The sequence below is a fragment of the Hylaeus anthracinus genome, unplaced genomic scaffold, assembly GCF_026225885.1.
Source record: "Hylaeus anthracinus isolate JK02 unplaced genomic scaffold, UHH_iyHylAnth1.0_haploid 12000, whole genome shotgun sequence".
In the NCBI taxonomy this organism is placed as follows: domain Eukaryota; kingdom Metazoa; phylum Arthropoda; class Insecta; order Hymenoptera; family Colletidae; genus Hylaeus; species Hylaeus anthracinus.
In genome coordinates this window covers 236,111-258,041 of record NW_026534347.1, presented here as the reverse complement: position 1 = coordinate 258,041, position 21,931 = coordinate 236,111, and the positions used below count along the sequence as shown (strand labels likewise).

General features: G+C 45.1%; 1 protein-coding gene across 3 annotated transcripts in view; it reads right to left on the bottom strand.

The window, feature by feature from the left end:
* Positions 1-21,931, bottom strand: part of LOC128890263 (rap1 GTPase-activating protein 1) — a 60,112-nt gene that overhangs the window by 21,220 nt on the left and 16,961 nt on the right. For 2 of the 3 annotated variants that reach the window (XM_054148590.1, XM_054148591.1), the window contains 2 exons: positions 2,781-2,889; positions 2,507-2,599 (listed from right to left, as the gene is read on the bottom strand). In XM_054148590.1, the coding sequence (XP_054004565.1) occupies positions 2,507-2,599; positions 2,781-2,889 (202 nt within the window). Of the gene's footprint in view, positions 1-2,506; positions 2,600-2,780; positions 2,890-15,658; positions 18,335-21,931 lie in introns of those variants that run through there. The other variant, XM_054148592.1, reaches the window with a different exon arrangement.

Genomic DNA, 21,931 nt, shown 5'->3' with positions numbered 1-21,931 from the left:
GTCGCGAAACGAGGAACCAAGGTGAAAGGGTCGACGGAGAGGAGGAGAACGCATCCGGAGACGGTCGTAGCCGAGGAGCTTGGTCGTTTTCGGACGCAGGAAGTTGGGTAAAATAATGAAAGAGGTGGACACAAAGGAATGGGAAGCCGCGGTATCTACCTACCTAGCTACCGGCAGCGAAATAAGTCGACCACGAAATGACATCCGCTCTCCTGCTATCCTTCCTCTGCCCTGACAGCCTGTTTCCTCTTACTTAGTTTCACCTTCCTCCACCTGTCGTTACCTTTGTTACCTTCGTTACCTTCGGACACGAAAGAATTCGTACGAGTTAACAAAAGCAACCAGCCAGATCATGTGACCGTTTCGAACTTGGCATGCGAGACTAATTCTGACTTGGTGTACACAAATCGTTCCAATTCGTCGAATGTGTTTGCCCGGCGACATTAAATTGCGTTTCGCTTCTTCGACATCGATACTCTCGAGGGTAACTCTTTTTTTCGTCGAGTGATGTATCCAGCGTGGACGTTTCGATTATTCCACGACACGGGCAGGAGGTTCTTTTTTTGTCTTTCATGGCTCTGGAGATCGGTACAATTTTTATCCGTAGACAATGTCTAGAAAATAAATACGTTTGTTGAACTTTTTAAAGCACCATCTTGTATACGGTTAGCGACGAAAGAATTCGTATTTCTTCGACTGTACGCTTCGTGTTGGATAGTTGGATTATCGATCAAAAGGTACGCTCTGTTAACGCACTGCCAACCGATGGGGAACACCACCCTATTTGCGTTTATTACAGTTAGGAAAAGAGAATGTCAACCGAGAATATTCTCGGAAAAAATATTCGTGTACCGACAGATCGTGTGATTCAACGCGTCGCTTCTCACCGATGGTAATTCAAACTGTGCGCAGCTGCCTGTTATCTCGGATTTAAACAGTGTGCTCTATACTTATGGAAAGAAAAAAAAAAGAAAGAAAAAAAAACACCGAAATCCGATATCGATATCTATTCATTCCGGACGATGAAACTTTCGTTCAGTCGTAAGCAGATCTTCTCGAAACTGTGGAGAAACCGATAGAACATGAGTATACTTGTCAACCGGTTATTTCCGGAGAGAAACTTGAGCGTTCCACGGAAACGAAGAAGAAATTGGTGGACTCCCATGCGTCGAATCGTGAATTTAGCCTGTACGAAGTACGAATTTAAAAGAAATAAAAATAAAATACGAGTGTACCGTCCGTGGAGTATGGAATAAGAATTGTTTTGCTAGATACGATAACGCTTTCGCAACGTTCTCGAAGCGTAACGATGTCAAGTTCGACTTTTGTTTCGCGCCGGTTTCGGGGTCATTCCCACGTAGAAGCGAGGGTACGATAACCTGTTGTGTACTGCAGAGACGTCGGCGAACACGAATCTCCGATCTTCACGGACAACGAGCAACCCAGAAAATCAGAAAATCAGACAGTCTTCCTGGCTGTTCGGTTAAAATCACACCATCACGGTCGATCGTGGTGGTTCAACCGGCACTTCCGGTGCGCCTACCTGGCCGACCGGAAGCGTACGCCTCCCCCTTACATCCTGAGGATCGTATATGCACCTCGGTTTCACCGATAGCGTTGGCTCGTATTTCCAACTTTTCATTCAATGTCCGTGCATTTCCGTCAGTCAAATGTGAAGAAAATTCACCGACTCTGGTATATCGACAAATTTAATGTTTCTTCAAATTGTTTATTTGTTCAGTTTTATTTAGCTTTAACGAGTTGGCCGAAAACGTTTCACACGTCATCTACTTATTTTTATTGCAAATATACCTTTATTTCGCTATTCTATTTTTATTCTACTTTATACTTCTACTAGTATACTTTATTTATTCCTAAAAGAAATACTAAAAGAAATTGATCAAAGGACATTAACACAGACATGGATATCATAGACGACTGTGCATGCCGCAGCTGGTAAAGAATACTCCGTACCAACCGACGGGAGTATCGCAATGAAACAGCTGTCGGTACGTTGTCTCTGCCTCTCTTACTTATCGACATCACACCAAGAACGACGGATTCCTAATTTATCGATGCAAGTCCAACTAGAAAAACAGAAACATTCGCGAATCCAAGTTTCTCACGGTATCGTCGCACACGTGTTAGACACACGAGTACAAATGTCACATTTGGGTGGCAGACGTTGAAACGACAGAAAAACCCTACGATATCCTTGGCATTTTTGCCTTGGCGTAAAAAGACGCATCCGCATGTTTAGCTAACCATGCTTGTTTAGTTAATTTTCTGGTTAATTTCGATGATGATTCTACAGATTATCGCGGTACATTTTACAAATGATATAGATGTTTTACGACACGATGAGAGGCAATATCCTGACAACATCTTGGAAGCACACGGGCGCCGTTATCGCGTGAATTCTATTCAAACTCTCGAAAAGTATAGAATTCAATTCCATTTCATTCCATAGAATGGAAACGGAGCATCGGAGGAATGTGTCTCTTACCTGGGAGAAGTACGGCGGTAAGACGCATCGTTGATCATCGAGGCGCGAACTCTGCACCCTCTCGAGTAATTCGAATAAATCTTGCGTGGTGCTCTGCAACAGGAAAACCCAGTAACGACTCGTTGCTCCGAGTACATATGTTCTGTTCGATTCAAAATACTTGTCATACGCGATTAATAAGGAATATCTTTGTACCCGTCACGGTCTGCGCAAGCATTTTAACGCTGTTCGCTATATTTGTCGAATACTCTTTAAAGATATAGGTAATACTCACTTTAATTTTTTCCGAGTTGGCACCTTGAACGTCTTCTTGCCTTTCATCTTCGACAGCGTTACGCCGAGATTCCGGCTCACAGTACACGGACTGTTCGAGTTGTTGCCTCCTGAAAGAGTGAAAAACATTTGTCGGATTAGGCGTTTATCGGTGATTACGTTTCGAATATTTGTTTACAATTAGTTTGGGAAACCAGTGAAAAATTGGACCCGCGAGTATCGTAAAACGTTCAACAATCGTCCAAGAGAAAATCATTGTTAACGGTACGGATCTCCGCGAAAGATCCGCAGATTTGATAACAACGCGAACGCGTAGCTAGGCGATCGACGCGACGGCTATGATTGCGAAAGAAGGTCGAACGACCGAGAAAGCGGATAACCAGCCAGACAAGGCAAATCGGCGGGCTTCTAAAACGAACTGCAATCTTTCTGCGACTGACATTTATCGTCGTATCTGTCGATAATCGCGCATTCCTCTTCGTCGAGCGCCATAAAGGACCGATGGCGCGGCCCGAGTCACGGGGTGTCGCTCCATAGCTGGTCCGATACTTGCAATCGGGACGGTTCCAGAAAAAACTACAGGGAAAAGTAAACGTCCCGGTAGTTATTTCCCACCGACAGAAATACTTTTTCGCTTCTTTGCCAGCGATCAACGTATTTCACTCACAGTCACGCTCCTCTTTTTTTTTCTTTCTTTTTATTTTATTTCATTTTTAATATCGGCGCTCGTCCTCCAGAATTTCCTTTGTCAATTTCACGAATAAGATTTCTACGGAAATTCTTTATCTTCATTTGGATAACGTAATTCGTATTCTCCATCGCAAACGCTGATAATTACGTATAAACTTACCTACGTTTTATCGCGATAACATGTTTACCAGACGGCTAGGTACTCGCTAATGCAAAATACTTGGTTGTCCTGTGGGAAAAAAAGTCCGAACTTGTCGCGTTTTCAGAAAAGGAACAAAAGGCGGAAAAACGTTTCGCTCTTGTACGCGATCATGACTTAATTTCTTGGAATTATCCCCGATCGTAACGTAAAGCATGAGGCACGATACGTATCGCCGTATAATGCTTGCCTCCTGTCGATACAGAAGATCTGTCGGCAATTAGTTTGAAATTACGATGCACGTCGTTTATGCGAGACGGATGAACAGCAATGATCGCGTTTTCGATGTAGCTCGTTCGACTCGTTGCGAACGACATCGATCAAAACGAGCAGGCATAATAACAGTCGTTAGCCGGATAGTAAAACTAATCAAAATGCGACACGGGATACAGTTACGCTCGGTACTCGTCGATTTGGCCGATCCGTTCGTCGTTCCTAAGACAAATCGATTAATTCCACTTTTCGAAGATCGTTTGTAGGAAAGACTGGCATAATTGATACATTCAGTACACGCCAAGATAATTTGTTAATTTCGAAAGTGGTCGGAATCTGTATCTGGCCGCTATCGTTCGGTTTATCGATAATTGCGCATTCCTTTTCGTCAGCTACCGTAAACGATCAGCGTGCCTGGATACCGTGGTATTTTACAACATGTTACTTTACTATCATACGCGGTTGTAAATTAAAGTACACTGGACTAAATACCGAATCTTATCCTGGACCAATCCTCGCGTCGGTTAAGATGTGCTGTTGGACCGTTGGGCCAGCGATATACACCACTCATGCCTCAAGTTTCGACCTTTATTACAATTTTCAATTTACATCGGTCTCCTTTTTCGAAACAATTTGCAGCAGAATCGGGCAGTTCCGAATCCACCAAATAGTTGCAATCGTTTAAGAAACAAAAAACGTTAGAATCTTGTATTTCAAAAGAACATGGTTCGCGTTCGAAACCCTTTCTTCTTTCAGTTTTAATCGCGTATAAACCAGAAAGAACAACGGAGGGCGCTTGGGAGAGACGAGGGACGTTACGGGATAGCGCCTGTTCCCATAGGAATCGGGTTTCTACGGGAGCTGCACGTGCAGTCGTCTCGTGAAATAAAAGGACGGGTTCAATTAAACGAGTTAATTTAATAAGCCCCTGTGACGAGTCGGCAGAGCTGCCCGACTGGACGCAACGGAACGAACAAAAAGAAAATTAATCCACGCTAGGCTGACTTTTCTAATAGATTTCTCATTTTCAAGCGCGTTCTGGAAACAATTGGAGCGATGCGAAACGCCACAGCCAACGGTTCGTTACGATTCCATAAATCAATTGCAGCTCGCAACAGAATTTTATCTCGTGAAAGTTATCGCAACGCCCGCACGACAGTTACAGTTACTTATTTTCATGTTTACTGTTGACTGACGGATAGACAGATGCGTTAGGAGAGGACGCACCCTCGTAACGTCATACACGTATATGAATATGTTGATGCATATCAGTGTTTGGGTCTCTGCTAGCTAGTTTGACGATGAATTACAAAGCGTTTCGAACACAGTAAGGCGGTCAACGACAATTTACAGTCGATAATTTGAAATTATCCGTATCCCGAAAAATCTCTTCTTCTTCCGTTTCATCTGTACATAAGTCCGTCCCAAGTCTTCCACCAAGGTACAAAGGCATCAAGAGTACAAAACAAATAACGAATTTTAATGCTCAGCTTCGTAATGCGAATCGTGGGATATACATATGTATACACCTACTATGTACGTGTACGTTCATCCCGGTTCAATTGGATCCGCAAATATTTGCTTTGTATGAAACGCATCGGCATTGATCGATCACCGAAACAGTCCGCGTCCTTACAAGTCACAACGATCGCTCTCTTTTCCCTCGATCGATCGCAACAACTTCATTACGATGCATGGAGAATCGACGAATTGGTAGAGTCATGCATCAACGCCATCGGGCGTTACCCATTTTGATTTATGGGACGCGTGTTCCCCGATATTAAGGGGGGATCGTGTACTCTTGGACATTCGAACAATTATTCTCTCATTTCCTCTATTTTTCATTTTCACGTATTTCTGTACCGGTAGATTGAATTGTAACGACTGATGGAAGATGGAAGGTGGTATCAGTTTGTCGTTACTGTCGTTATGACGTTTACCAGAGATGTCGTAGGGTTAAGGACACTGCTTCTGCAGCGAGGAATTGGTCGATGGATCCCAAGGTAAACGGCCCCCTATCGTCGTCTCTTGAAAATAGCGCGCGATTCTTGCGTAATTTTCGCGACGGCGACGGCGACGCCCACGTGCTCGACATTGAGAAGGCTCGTGAAATCACCCAGTTCGGCCACACGCTACTTCTATTTTGCATTTACCGGTACGGGGACCGATTCCTCGAATAAACATGAAAATATATCGGCCGGTACGTTGGACATTTTGACGGCGTTCACGATACGTACTTTGCTTCTCGATCTTCGCTCGAATCCAGATGCGTAGATACCGCACGATTATATTTCTAACGTATTCGAATTCCATGGGGCGCGATACGCGGAATATTCGTGGGAGAAAACTCGCCTTGTAAGCCGTGCGCTTGAATCTAACAATGTAAACCTGGGTAGAAATTGTTCGAAAAGCGAAAGGAAAGATATAACAAGTGTTGAAGAAAATATTCGCTTCCCGATATTTTCCATAAACTTTATATTTTTCTTAATCGAACTCGATATTTGAATGCGATGTATACTTGGATCGCTTAACCGTTCGTCGTGTACAAACTTCTAAAACGAAGTAAAAATTGTCAAGCGCCTGAATCTTGTAGTCGTTCGGTGCAATTTTTGTTAGAATCGCGAACAAAAATTCAGCCCCTAGCGGGTCGATTACTCGAACGGATGCAACACGTGGCACGGTAGGGGCAATAGATGGTCCAGTGGCGGAGAAACATGTCAGCCTGATTTATTTATCTTAAAACGATTAAACAAGGATGAACATTCTCTTGGAGAATTGCTTGTTCGGCGTCGGCGTCGGCGACGGCGCGCGCCGTATGTTTGGACAGAGGGTACCACGAAGAACGAAAGAGAAATAATAAACAGTGGCTCTCGTAATTTTGGGGGTTCGACCGCTCGAGGGGTTGACAACGACGTGATATATGCGTAACTCCACACTCGTAGCATATGTCGCTTGCTCGTATATAGCCGCGTGCCTTTAATCTACGCGAGAAAAATATATGAGAGCGAGAGAGTTCGATGCCAGTTCGTCGCCTCTATCCACCGTGTGTAGTCTTTCCGGGCTCATCGTTGCATTTGCATAGTCCATATTTCTTTCTTGGTTACCATTATTACGAGTATTTCGGCATTGTTCAACGAGCATAATGCCGCCTGTTGGCATCCCGTTGACATTTGCATTTCGACAAAGAGACCATTCACGCCTCTTGATGTCACCCTCGAAATACCTTCTCCAGTTCGAGAGAAGGTACGCGGATCCTTCGGTCCCTGACAATCCTGCACACCGAAGGTAAAAATTCAAGCCCCGGCAGGAGAGCGTAACGCAGACTTAATTAAAGCCCGAACAACGCACGAGTGAAGCGAATCCACGTGACAAGACTGAAGGCATACGCTCGGTCTGTTATGACAGACGTCGTAAACAGGAGAGGCATTGGCATGCAACTCGAAGAGGCCAACGCTATACTCGGACCAAAATCTTATTAGGCGTGTTTCCAAACCAGATTGACGTCCGGAACACGAAGCGAAGGCCGCGACGATGGCGCACGGTATGGATTACGTATCTCTGCTCTCTATCGAGATAAAATCATCCGCTCGTGCCGTTTACACGTGTTGTCGATATACGAACGTACGGATACACGTGCTCGAGGGCCTTGCACGCCGTTTTAGTTTCACAGTTTGCCCAGCTACATACAACATCAACGCAACGCAACCCGCGATTCCTGCGAGTAGTTGAACACGCTTCTCGATCGCCGGACACGCAATAACGAGCCCCGCAACGGAACGTCCATATGCCGTAGCTATGATTCAACCTAGAATATATTATTGTACTTGAAGGAATTTCATGTAGCGATAGCGAGTTCGGTATCGTGTTGCGCCACGTTCGGCTTACGAGTCTAATAAGAGATCAGCACGACTTTGCAGAGATCGAACGTTGAGTCATAACTTGGCCCGCTTAACAGATTTCCATTGATATGTTGGTGGAATCGTTTCGTTTTCGTGCATCGTCATCGATAGTTTTGTGTTCGCTTATTTTCTCGCATTGTACGATAATCGAGCAAAAAACATAATCGTACAAGGCAATGGTAAATTGTTAGAGCAAAGTAAAACGTACGTACGCGTATAAACATCGAGAGATTTGAATTGCACCAAAAAATTTCGAATTTCGCAACACGTTGGGTCCGGCAAGTAAAGGGAAGCCAAACAATTGAATGGTCCGGTTGTATGTGTGACGATTCACGATTCACCGTCTACTAACTCATTATTCCACGTGGTGGTGCTAGCTTAGTTTCCGCTCCTTGTCCCCGTGATGCTATTCGTCTTATTACACACGAGGACGTTTCTCGGGGCGTGTCCGATTGACACGCTAAAATTCACCGATGCTTTAAACGCGACATAACTAGCCGTTCTTGTTATTACGGGTACTGCGTATGTAATCCCAAGTTATTTACACCTCCTTATTCCCGTATGTTAGATTATAATATCAGTTTACCGAATCATGTTTGATAAATACGCTGCGACACACGCGCGCCAGTTTGCACGACATTGTAATTCGATGACTCAATTTAGAATGCTAATATTCAACGGTGTTAATTGACGAATGTCTGTAGGTCCCAGATGCGCCGTTCGCGTCTATCAACCAGTTATTATCGCTTATCAAGCGTCCCCGTCGATCCGATATAACCGATATACGACGATATAGTATTGTCCTCGACGAGGATACAATCGAAATCCAAATAAATTAGACAATGCACTTTACACCGTAGTCGTCCTCTGAGATCCAATTAGTTATTCCCCTACCCTACATAATACGATAATATAGTTTAATTCCGATGGTACCGTTTACGTTCTATTCGCTGCAAAAATATTTGTCGGTCAATCGGTTACGAGTTCAAACGACAAACGGTAACGGTAGGAAACATAAAAAACTGGATCGCGTAAACGGAATTGTCGACAATGATGACCGCTGGGGCTGTTGCAGCGGATGATGATGCATAACTCACAAAGTGCCCACTGTGCTGTGCATCCCGTCGATTATCATTACCGTACGACTACAATGGGACCAGTGACCAGTTCCTACCGTTCGTTGGGTAATGGAACTCATATTTCACGTTCGAAAACGCAATGACGTAAATAAATGAAAACCGTTTTGCATAATATAGATGCTCTCGGGTGCGCGTGTATCGCTCGATTATCGTCCCGATACAAGTATCGCAATCAAAGATAGTAAAATTTCTTTGATAAAACCAACAATCGAAACGGCTTACATTCCTAATTCGTTCGATCTGAAAATAAAATCGTCCAACTTGGTTTGAAATTGAAGATTGTAAAATTGAGAGAAGAAAGTCTTACTTTACTCCAACGAGAAATCGATTCGACTCGACTCGAACATCTCTGAAATGGAAGTGAAAGAGATAAAAACGAAAAGAAAATGACATCGGTCTACCAGCATCTCATCGTTATTGGTATTTGAATGACAATCGGTCACTCTATCGATGGCACGAAAGAGAAGAGGAAAAAATTTGATAGCCGTCCGGATAGAATAGTATAGGTTCGTAAAAAGTAACGGAGGCTCGCCGCAGGGGTCGTCGATGATGATCTCGAGAGGGGTGCACCGATGGATGACGCGTGACTCACAAAGTGCCCAGTGTCCCGCACACCCTCCCGATTACACCATTGTGGATGTCCGAGGCGAAGAAAGGGAGGCACGGGTCCCGTTTCGCGTCCCCTGTCGGCATTATGCTCACGCTTCCGTATGCGATGGAATTGCGGTTACGGTGTACGACTCCATTCAGCAAGATTACGTGCTCGATAACGTCTGTTTTGTGCAAACATGACTCCCTGGCCACGGCGTAATCGGATTGGTTTAATAAAGCGTACGTGGCGCGACAAGGCGCTGGATGACGCTGGACGACACCGCGGTTACATTCGCAAATCCAAAATCCAGCAGTCTTTAAAAAGTCCAATATGGTACGGCCACCAACGCCAACGCCAACGCCAACATCGGACCGTACCTACCCCTACCGTTTACAATAAAATTGTAACGATGTAGGCGAGCGTTGACTTTGCCTATACTGCCTATACATATATGTATATTTGCCTATATTGCGAATAAACGACCGTTGGAAATTCAAAAGCAGGACTAGAAAATTCCTTATTCGGAGGTTATTGGGTGTACCTGTTTACGATTAAAAGTTATGCCAGTTTATTTTCTGCGCAATCTGTGTCGCGAGGTCGGCAAATAAAAGGTTTTCTTCCGAAACGTGGCACGAATCAAAAAAGGTAAAGAACGGCTGCCACAGGCTTACACAGCCGATACACACTGTACATTGGCTCTTATGGCATTCCGATCACGCTCGTTTTACACAGCGCGCCGCACCGTGGTCTCGTGCCGATTCGTCAACGAGTTTACGACCTCCTTTCTCTATCCTCCTCTTTTCCTCACTGGGTCCTTCGGTATTTCTTTCGGACGCGACCTCTCGACTACCCTCTGCCAACAGTCGAGCATGTTGCTTCTCTCGTACGAGATAAGCCCGCTATGGCCACTTAATTGCTCGTTTCCTGTCCAGAAGCGAAGCCAACCGAACACGTCTCTTCTCTTTCAGAATCGGAACTACGTGTCTCGGGCGTCTCGGGCGTCTCGGGCGTCTCGGCGCCCTTCGATTAATAGTTTAGCGAAACATGTTCCTAATTAGCAGCTCAATTAGCGGCTGCCTTACTCTCGATATCTCGGCTACCGTGTCATTGTAATCGCTAATCACATTAGAAATGTAATAAATCGAAACTGAGACTAAAAACTTGCTCGACATGCCCGAATTTAAAAGTTTCAGCTCTATTTTATTTAGAGTGGTTGACCGAGGATTTGATCGGATTTTGCTCCATGTACCTTTCGCCTCTCTTGGTTCCAGCCTCCGAATGCTCGCGTACAATCCAGCCCAACTATTGCTACGGCGGAGACGCTGAACGAACACGTACACGTAGACATAGTTTCAAAGCGATTGCGTATACGAACAGCTTCCATACAACTTACAGAGCACCGAGTGTTACGAACGAGAAAGCAGATGCTTTCTTAATTCATCGCTGCTCTTAATGGCAAAATACGTTTCGTCTGATTCGGCAAACGGTGACGCGATACATTGAAAAATCTTCTTTTTCTCGCGATCAACGAGTATACATGACCCTAGATCTTTGACCTGTCTTAATTTCGTCCAATTTTCAGACGCGTTCTACATTCTTGTCGGATCGTGTCACTCCTTCCGGTCTGTATCACGCACGATGACGCGGCGCAACGACGCGACGCGACGCGACGGATCAGCTTTTTGCTAAACTTCTCCTTCTTTTAAAAGCTATTACCAACGTAATTTTGTTGTTTTGTTATCGGCACAATTACAGTACGATTACCTATTTCTGAATGCTATCGGTTTTTAATGCTACCGAGACACCTTATTAAACATTAAATCTAACTAAATGAAATTTTTTAAATAATATATTGTTTTCAAAGTCTATAAAATTAGTACGGATGTGTATTATGTATGTTAAAACGTGAACATGCACGTGATCCGACGCTGACGGTGCACAGCCGGTTTCACAAAAATGACACGTCCGCTGGTAATAGCAGGGTTTCGTCAGCCCAAACCTTCAACCTTAAACTCGTGGTAAGCTTCCCTTGCGATCTGGATTTTCAAAATCGAGGGTTGACGAATGATTTAGCGGTGACTCGCATTCAAGGGGACTAGGGGATACGCATGATTTCGAACCACGTGGGCGGAACAAGCGGGATTATGCTGTCACGCACGTGGCTCTTTTGCATTGTTCGTCATCATAGAAGCACGTACCCGATACACCGCACCGTTTAAAACAATCAAAGGATCACGCTTTACGAATAATTCGTGGACATGTACTAAACGATCCAAGAAACAATGGAAATATCTTCTGTTGGACTCGATAGAGTACCACTGGGTGATAATAAATTTAATAGATAAATAGAGTAATCATTTCGGAAGCACGCGATAGTCAAAAATTGCGTTACGGATGAAAAATTCGCGCAGAAAATACACTCGGATTTTTCTTTTTCTGGCCCGTGCCGAATCGAAAGCGAATGTGCGTGCGTGCTTCGTTTATTTTACAGTTCTGGGAATCACATGCGAGGAATCGTCATCGCTGCTATTACACAATGAACCATTCTATTCCATTATTCCTCGTTTCCGCGAAAACTCCGCAGCGATAAGAATATCGTTGCGATGCAATAAAGTTAAGAACAAGGCGGCCGAACGCCTTTGCCTCGAATTAATGAATGCAAAATAGGCCAACGATCCGGACGTCTTCCGGTTTTTATGCAAAATTAGTGGCCCTTGTAGCGAGGATCTTTTGACCTGGATATTTCAGTTGCTTTGCCGTATAAATAATCGCCAAGCGACATATTTATTTCGGGATGATTACAAAAAAATGGCCAATATTTCAAAATAATAAAAGTCGATTCTTTCTTTTTTACTTTTATCTTAGAATTCTCATAGGTACGATAGAACGCGACCTTGTCGCTTACAAAATGTATTGCACGCGATACGAACTTTGAAAAGAGAACATGTTTCAGTTTAAACAAGTATAACTTTGAATTTTCAATTGTACGATTATCAAATCTTCTTATCGTTCATTGCAATTAGTATAATATGAAAACTTACCGGTCAAATGTTTCATCGAACCGTTAATAAATTATATCGTGGCTATTTCGTAGGAAACGGGCGTGCAAATTCTTGCTATAATCGAGATATCAGATCTGAGAAGTAACACTTGTAGACAGCATATACCGTGCGATAATCGGAATTCTATTGTAATTTACCTGAATGAAAAACCAACCGCGAATCCATCGTCGAACCTCGATTTCTTTGAGATTCGAGTAACGAAGATTGACAAATTCGAATCCTTGGAGTTGGAAATATCAGGTGAGGATATCCGTCGCGGTAAGGAAAATTAACCACAGCACTATGAAACAGTTCCGAAACGGCGAATCTACGAGTAATGACACAGTTCTCTTGGCGCGATTGCTAGGCCGATCGAAAATCCGCTAGACGATTCACAGAGGTTCGATTCATTCTTGGGAGGCGAAGAGACGGGATGATCGGATAAACGAGGCAGACTCCGAGCGAGGCGGAAAAAAGGAACGACAGACGTAGACGCGACTCTTGCAGCTGCGCGGCCGCGGCCGCGGCGTGGCGTGGCGTGGCGTGGCGTGGCGTGGCATGGCTCGTATGCAACCTACCAGAAAGAAAGAGAAGCGAGCTCCGAGGAGCCCGGTGAAGATATCAGGAACATACGGCCACTTGTTCTCGAGTTACACGTTCAATGAAACGAATAAAACAATAACATCTAAGAGAAATTTCATCGAAATAAAAAAAGGGTAATAATAAAAGGGCACGATATCGTCTACGATCAACTATTAATTTCACCTTATATACCACCATTTTAAATTATATCGCACATTCTCACTCCCCGCGCATCTAATTATCCGCGACATCCTTTTTCGTACGTCGATGAATCATATCGAGCAAACTAGCATTTCTTGCGCGATCCTTGATAAGTGCACGCTTGACCAGCCAATAGATCTCCACCGACGATAAAGCTAGCTACAGGCTAGCTGCAGGTAAGATAAAAACGATGATGAAACCTAAGAAAGCGATCTCAATAACAACCATCATATCAGCGTATCTATCCACAACCAACTATGTACTTACGAGGAATCGTAAGGATAACGAGATGGCTTGCGATACAAAGACGAAAAAAGACATTTCTCTTGGATTGAATTTACAGCAGAGCCGACCAACTCTAAGATAGGAGACGCGTACAATGGCGAGCAAACGCTTTCGTTAATTTATCGTGCAACCCGCAAAACCACACGTTTCAGAAATGCTCCAAACAAACACATCGTACCAAATAAAATTCCATAAACTTTTACACTTTTATATCGCATAATAATAAGCACAATCGAAACGTACGTTTGCCAGTTTCCAGTTTCTGTGCTCCTACGTCTTCGCGTCATTACAATCTCTGTATGTTTGCTACGAGAAGGGCAATAAATAATTTTTCGAAATAAAACATAAACGACTTGTTTGCAATATATTTGTAACGTTATACGCATACGTATTTTCCACTAACACGATGCCGACGTTTCGTGTTGAATGCAACTTCAAAGGGCGCTCGCGCTATCACGGCACGTTTGCAAGAAAATAAAAGGATTGGAAAGAAATTTATAGGTTCACCGTCGACGTAACCGAGCTTCGAATAAGCATACACGCGTTGCCGTGATTACATCTCGAAAAGGTGAAGGGACAGTGTTTGTTTGCCTTTCTGCCCAATATCCGATGATCATCCCCCGTTTTCTCCCCTTACATCAAAATCGGTAGTAATAACGATGACACAATTTTCGTGACGATGCAACGCGTCGGTCAATTTGCCTTGTCGATGCATTATCCTTTGTACATACGATGAAAAGAAAATTCAAGTCATCGAACCAATTATCGTATTAGGGTTGTAAGCGGATAAAACGGTTTGTCACACGATGGATATTTACGGCTGACTTGTCTGTCGCGATTCTTAAGTGGACATGTTCATTTCAAAAGTACAGAATAGGGAGAGTGGAGTACCTCGCTAGTGTACGCGCGTGCCTGCTTTTCTTTTAGCGTTTCGAGTAATTAATCGCAAGACGGTTTCCAATGCGTATGTCCTATACGCAATTGCGGCGATTTATTCACCATACGCGCAATAATTTTCTTCGTCACCGCGTGAAAAGGATTCAAGAGGCATCGAGACGGTAATCGTATTCAGTCGTAATCGGATACGAAAAATTTTCACCAAGAGCCGCCTGGAATTCTCAATTCGCTCGCATCCACGTCCTATGTAGATAGTTTAAGTACCCGGCGCGGATGAATATTTATGACAACGGTACGCAGGATATATCCCGAGCCTCGAATTGCCATAATACTGTTTGCGATTGTCGATTGGAATATTCCTTGTCTTCGTTGTTTGGCCGTAACATTTAGGAACGCAAATGTGCCGATAGAAACGTGTCAATGTCAACCGATGTGCGATGATGGTTAATCGTAGAAATTTGATTGCGCGACGAGTTTACGACTCGAGCTACTGAAACATTTCTCAAATATGACATTTCTATGTGTTTCGTTTTCAATTTTGTTCGCTGAAAAACGTTGATATCATCGAAACGTCATAGAACGGAAGAAAAGCAATCGCGGTTGGTATTGCTTGGAAATAAGAAATCGTTGGCGCGTGGGATGCGTCGAAAATCGATACGTTTCCCAGGTACAATATTGCGCGGTATGTATCGCGTTGTATTATGGTACATTTCGATTTCTTGAGATTCCGAACGAGTAACGTCCGCGCGCGATCCAGCCAAATCGCATAAAAAAAAGAAAAAAGGCACCGTGTCGGTGATACCCGTAATCACAATTTACGAACGAATTATTTATGGACTGTCATTTGGTAAATTACCGCGAGATTACGGCTCGTTACGTGGCTTCGTGCAAAGTTGTCGGTGCTCGGTGTGCTCTCGACCAAGATATAACGGGCATAGTCTAAACTCCTAACGACAAGCACCGTAGGGGAAGAATATCTGCATGGTACCCTAACTCGAATTATATCTATACATACTTTGCGCGTAGACTAGTTAAACTGAAACCTAATATGCACCACGGTGCCCTCCGCTTTTTCAAGTTTAACGTCGATGCTAAGTAGTGGGTGTAGTAGAAAAGATGAAATAAGAGTTTGTTGGATTACCGTTTCTTGGAAAGAAGCGTGTAGGACTCCTTGGAGCCGGTGCAAAGTCTCATCCGCATCTTGCGAGCAGCCCTATCGACACCTCGCTTCTTAGCTACTCCGCCCTCTAGAACTGGCATCCAGACAAATATCGTGCAGCGTCGATCGACGCCAAAACCGACGACAACGTTACGATCATCGAACACCGCCCACGATCGCGAGAACACTGCACTTCCACGCACCTCGTGATCTCTCGTGCCGCCTTTCGAAAATTCACGATTCACGGACCTCGATCGTGAATTTACGAACGAACGATTAATCGTCTTTCGGCCAGTGTGCACGGTAATTATTTTGTCAGTAATTTTTCCTAGACGGCCGTAATATAATTTACTGCCGGTAATTGTTGCTCGTCGCGGGTGTCTTATCTGCTGGAAGAGAGCTCGCCTTCCACCCACGATTCTCCGCCGCGCACAAACTTTTCTCTTCCTCGATCTTTCTTCTATCCCGTCTCCTCTCGGCGACTATTACACCGATAAGCGTCCACGGCCTCCGGCCGAAAGCGGGCGGGCTCTCGTCGATGAATTCTCCTCGACGCGTTGACGCGTTTCCGCGTTCCCGCAACGATCCACCGAGAGAGTCGATTCTACGATAGATCGATGCTAACGCACCGCTGGGGAACTTATTCGCGCGGGATACAACGGCCACGTGGAAAAAGGCGCCAGGGCTTTCCAGCGGCCTTGTTGCTTCACCATCGAGCCAGAACCGACAGATAAGCCGCTACTAAGTGTAGAGGCAACGAGTCACGGTTCCTCAATTTCCCAGATCAAAGAGAAGCCTCGACGGCCAACGTGCTGGCTGCTCTCTTACGTGCGAGCTCTCTCCAAAAGATGCGTTGCTTTCCGTGGCTTTGACTTTGAACCAATATGCACCGTCCGTGCAATTCTAAATAGGACACAAAACGTTCATTGTATCGCGTTTCTCCCTTTGATCACCGGCACCCTCGAGAACCTTCTCTATTCTTCCGGCTCGACGTTCCTTTCTTCCTTCCTTCCGATTTCTTCTATTACACAGTCAAACGTGAACCGAACGAGGTGTTTTAGAGGAACCTTCGTTATCAATGAAAACGACGCGTGATATTATGTATGTATGTATGTGTATGTACGGCTATACGTTTCTCCGAACGAAATAAATAACGCTGCAAAGGATACTAGGAATGCACGGGAACGCAATCTTAGGCGCGTCGACGCAACTTTTTCACGGTAAAAAATAAAACGAAATGCGTTTTATCGTTCAACTGTTCTCGTGTACGTGATTAAGGACGATCCACGACAAACGACGCGACGGTGCACTTAGTTTCGAATGGGCAACGACAGCGAACGGGACACATTCGTTCTTGCCGGCTTATCGCATTCGAGTTGCTCCAGTCGCGTTCCAGTTTCTGAATGAACCGACGCGACGCCGACGACGCTACGAACCTCGTTCGTTTCACTCCGGAAATGGGTAAACTTCTTATCTGGATACAAATTTACGATAGCCGATGGAAGATGGGCAACGTTTTATCGGCTCTTGATTAGATAAAAATTGCAATTTCGATTAAACAACGAAATCATGTTTCGCGTTGATGGAATCGAAAGCGTTTCGAACAACGGTTCGTTCGAATAAACATACCATCAACGATTCGAATCAAATTTTCCCGGTAAACGTGTCGTTCGACGAGCATGGTAGCCCGGTTGTCGAGAAATTGAGTCACGCTCGACGAATTGGCTCCGAACGTTGGCAGAGGTAACGAGACGAGTTGACTGATTTATCGCTGTCGGATGTTAGAATTAGAAAACCAGACGAAGCGCATCACTCGCGAAGAACTCGCGGTAAATTGCGTTGCATACGTTACACCACTCGCGAATCGCGTAATTCAACTATTCCTCGGACGAATTTCATGAATTTTTCACTCGTTTGTCCCAAGTTCCAAGTAAGTTAATCCGCGTCGGTAATGAAAAGAGACGAACGCGTTCGATGCTAAGTGGAATCAACGCAGCGAGCGCGAACACTGACGATCGCGACCGCGACCGCGACCGCGACGAAGCAAACGCGCGAGGCCTGCGCCGCTTCGTATGTGTCGATTGTTTGCCGAGCGTACTTACGCAGTGCACTGCGAGCAATGGGGGGAGCGCAGAGAGTCCTCGAGAGAAATCCAATGACAAAAGTCAACGAGAGCTCCGCTCTCGACGCGGCCGCGCAACAAGGCTCGAGACGCTGATAGATAGATACCAGCCGAGTTCTCGGTTCGATACGCGATACGCGTGTAAATATTGCGCGAATATGGGTAGGACGTTTCGCGTGACGTAGCTTACCGACCGTAACGCGATTCGAGGAATTTACCACCGTTACTCGAATACAAAAACGCTATCCTCGAAAAGCAAAAGCTCTTACGATGAAAGTCGGCAAGGTCGTTTCAAGTAACGGTCGAAGAGGTATTACGCTTTATAGTCTTTCTCGAATACACCCAATTTCCGTGAACATTGCGCGTTTCAGCAGTTCGCGCAACTCGAATTCTTGGCGATTCCGAATCGATTATCTTCACTCGCGACCAACGTTTCTGCGTGTAATTCTCGATTATACAAGACAAGCACCACACACGCGGCACGTAACAGGGGAAAAACTGATCGAGGGATCGAGTTTTGTATCGCGCACGTGATGTTAGTTCTCGCGAAATCACGCAACCGAGCAAAATATAGGGATTCCCGCACGTACACTTGAATGGGCTTCGGCCAAGAACGCACGTGGATGCGTGCACGCAGCCCGACGAAGCGAGTATGAAACAAGAAGGCATGCGTCACGCGCTCGTAAGGCCCCGATCCTAGTGCCGCAACTGCACCGGAGGGGGTAGATCGCTCGCCTGACCGGGAAGCCTGGGGAGGGGAGAAGAACGATGCGGGGAAAGGAAAATCGACGAGTGGGGCCCCAGGGAGGAAATATCTTTCCCCTCTTCGAGATCTCTCGCTTTTTCTCTTTGGTTAATGTTCGCGCGGCCTCGCTATTTCGTTTACTCGTCAAATTCTATTTCCGTTGCTTTCCATCCTTGATCCCCTGCCTCGCGGTCACCGTTTCGTTTCATCATTTCTTTTCGCCTGTTTTATTATTATCATTAACACGAAACAGTTTTAGTTCTCGATGTCGATTTGTGCTGTTACTCGGTGCTCGGTGTCTTATCGACGAGTCCGCTGGCTGGCCCTGGGACCAACCAAACATATTCTCTTACCCTCGTTTCGCTCCGCCGTACAATAATTGAAATTATTAGACTCACAGGGTAGCCCTCCATTATTCGTGGACCGTAAACATCCACGTAAGCGGAAAAACGCGCTCGCGAATCCATCCTGTAACAAAGGTGACAATTTTCGAGGGTTCGCACGCGACATATGCGCACCCTTGCACTCGAACCTACCAATTTCCGACGGAATTGTTGCTGGAATACTCGCGGTCGCATGCTCGTCGCACAGTGCTCGGAAATCCTGAAAAGCTGGCCAAAACGGGCTAATTTCGTTATTTCCAGTTTATTTCTGTGTACACGGGTTTTTTCCGGACTAATACACGCGAATACGTTATTTCCGCTATTATCCTTTAAACCTTGTTTATAGGGATTTTACTTTCGTTGTCGTTACACGAAAGGGCCACGAATAATCCAGAAAATCAATATCGAAAAAAGTCAAAACGCGTCTCGGTTCCGCTCCAACGAATCGAGAAAATTCCTTTTTAACCCGATAATAACCGATATTAGCAGCGGAGAGCTATCTATCATTCTCATCGACAGTTGCATCCTGCGCGGTCATTTAAAATCACAGATCTAGCACGTGTGCGTTCACGTTCGCACACGCTCCCTCTACCTACACGAGTACAGTGGTTTGCCCCAGCTATCTACCTACCTACCTACCTACCTACCTACCTACCTACCTATCTACCTATCTACCTACCTACCTACTCACCTACTCGCACATATCCATTCACCTAACGTGTCCCGTTTCTGTAGCGCTTTGCTCTCGCTTGATGCAAGCAAACTATGCGAGTGTACACGCTAAACGAAAGTCGCAAAGGTGGCTCATACCTCACACATAGTCCAATTGTAATCGATGTATCGAAAATCAAAAAGTTATTCGTTATTCGAGAATGCATAAAATAAAATTTGTCCAATCTTCCGTTCTCGCTTTCTCGTTGACGCGTTAAAAAGATGCAAAGCTGCGTGGTGCACGCGAAGCGTGTGGTAGATTTCGTAAACAACAAGATTAGTAGCCGACGCACGATCGCAACATAAAGATAACGAGGAGGCGTGAATACAACTACGCTGCTCTTGAAGCGATAACGTAGATACCGTAGGCGATAACCTGTATTATGAATCACAGTTCTCGTTAATATGAAAATGATATTCGTTCGTTCTCCGCGACTCGCTTATCTTGCGTGTGCCAGCGCAAGAAAGGACAATGCACTTCGGGAGACCTGGTGCGCGGGAAACGCGCTTGTCCCGCTATACAATCAAGAGAAAAAAAAAAACAATAAAAGATGTTACATAACGCGTTCTATGCATTGTGTCACGTACACCGGCCGCGCGACGAGAAAGCCTCGCGATGCATAGAGTTCGAAAAATATACGATAATAAAGAATCTGCCCGATATGCAACAGAGGTTACGCCTATCTCGCCATTTCAACTCTCTTCGGAAACACCGGCATCGAGTCAGCGATATCGAGGCTCTACTCGACTTTCGTATTCAAACGAACAAACAAGAAAGAATTTTTGATTCGCGGAAATACATAATTTTCCGCGAAAACAGGATCACTATCGATTCGAAAAGTTTCTTCGTCCCCTGGCCAAACTCTCCCTCGTAAAACGACGCCGACAGCGATAGGGTGTGTGTAAAAGTTAAAAAAAAAAACAAAAGAGGATCGTGGAAAGGGTGGTAGCCCCTTTTGGCAGGAACGACGCCGTTTTGACAGACCTTGACGAATTTTGACAGAAGCCACGGTACGCCTGCTCGAATTTGAAAAGCCGTGGCAATGGAATCCGGTCTGGAAAGAAGGGAGTCACGCACCGTGGCGAACCAACAATCGAAATAATAATGTAACGCGTACTCGATCGTTTTCGGTTGATCGTTGCGTTGCCATACGTGACAGATACCGTTTGCGAAGTTGCGTGACTACGGTCGTAGCCTGTTTGGATAGGCAATCCGTCGTACGCCGCGCCGCGTACAGCCAAAGTACCACTAAAGTATTCGAACGCTCTTCTCGCGTTTCGAACGAATGCGAATTATTCGAACTCGACATAGACTAGGTCGTCGAAAGTCCGAACCAGTTGGTTTCCCAGTAGTCGCGGAAACAACCCTTACAATTAAATTCTTCCAAGAAACTCTAGGTTCTATCGCGTGGGCCTTCGCGGCGTGCAAATGACAGACGCGCGGTGATCGCATCACAGAACGGAAACAAAACGATTGAAAAGCGACGCGTGCTTCGTAAATAGGGCGATAGTCCGAGGGGGAATAGCAGAGCGATTGAAGAAAGACGAAGAGCAACCCCATAGAAACCTGCTACAAACGAGGGTACCTAATTCTGTGCTTTTATCTGACCGACGCGACACACGCATATAAACGTATCGAGTACGACGCACACGAATCAGGACACTGATGCCGAACTGATGCGCGTGCGACAGACAGACGTATTGCGTTATTAACGACGACGAAGGAACGGAGGGTCACTCGGCGACCGAACAAAACTTTCCAGCCGGAAATGTTTTTTTAAAAGCGCCTCTCCCGCTCTATTCCAGACTGAGAAACTTTGAGTCCGAATTAATTTAACGAATACCATACAATACGTACACTTTTGGGTAAAACTGTAAAATCGACTATCTCCGATTATCGAGCACATTTTAGTTTAGTTTAGCCTGCATTTTCGATTTTCGTTTTACCGCCAATTGCTGCTACCCGAACCTCTGCAATTTATTATAGTAGGTACATATCGTGTAAACGGCTCGCGCAGCATCGGATTCCAACGTTAGCGTCAAAGCCCCAATCACGCTGACGATTGTACCCGACAACCGTGAATGGTAATTTGTATCGAACGGTTTTGATATATCGGTTAATTCGTTTAGCGAAACGGTGTGTACACAGTGACATTGGGCGTATCGTTTAAATCATGTTTCACGATCGGACGTTTCGCACGGTCCCCGATCCGATCCGGTACACAATTTCCGGTATACTAAATCTGTGCTAGCGTGCTCATCAAGATCTTTGAACACTTTGAAATTTCTTGGTC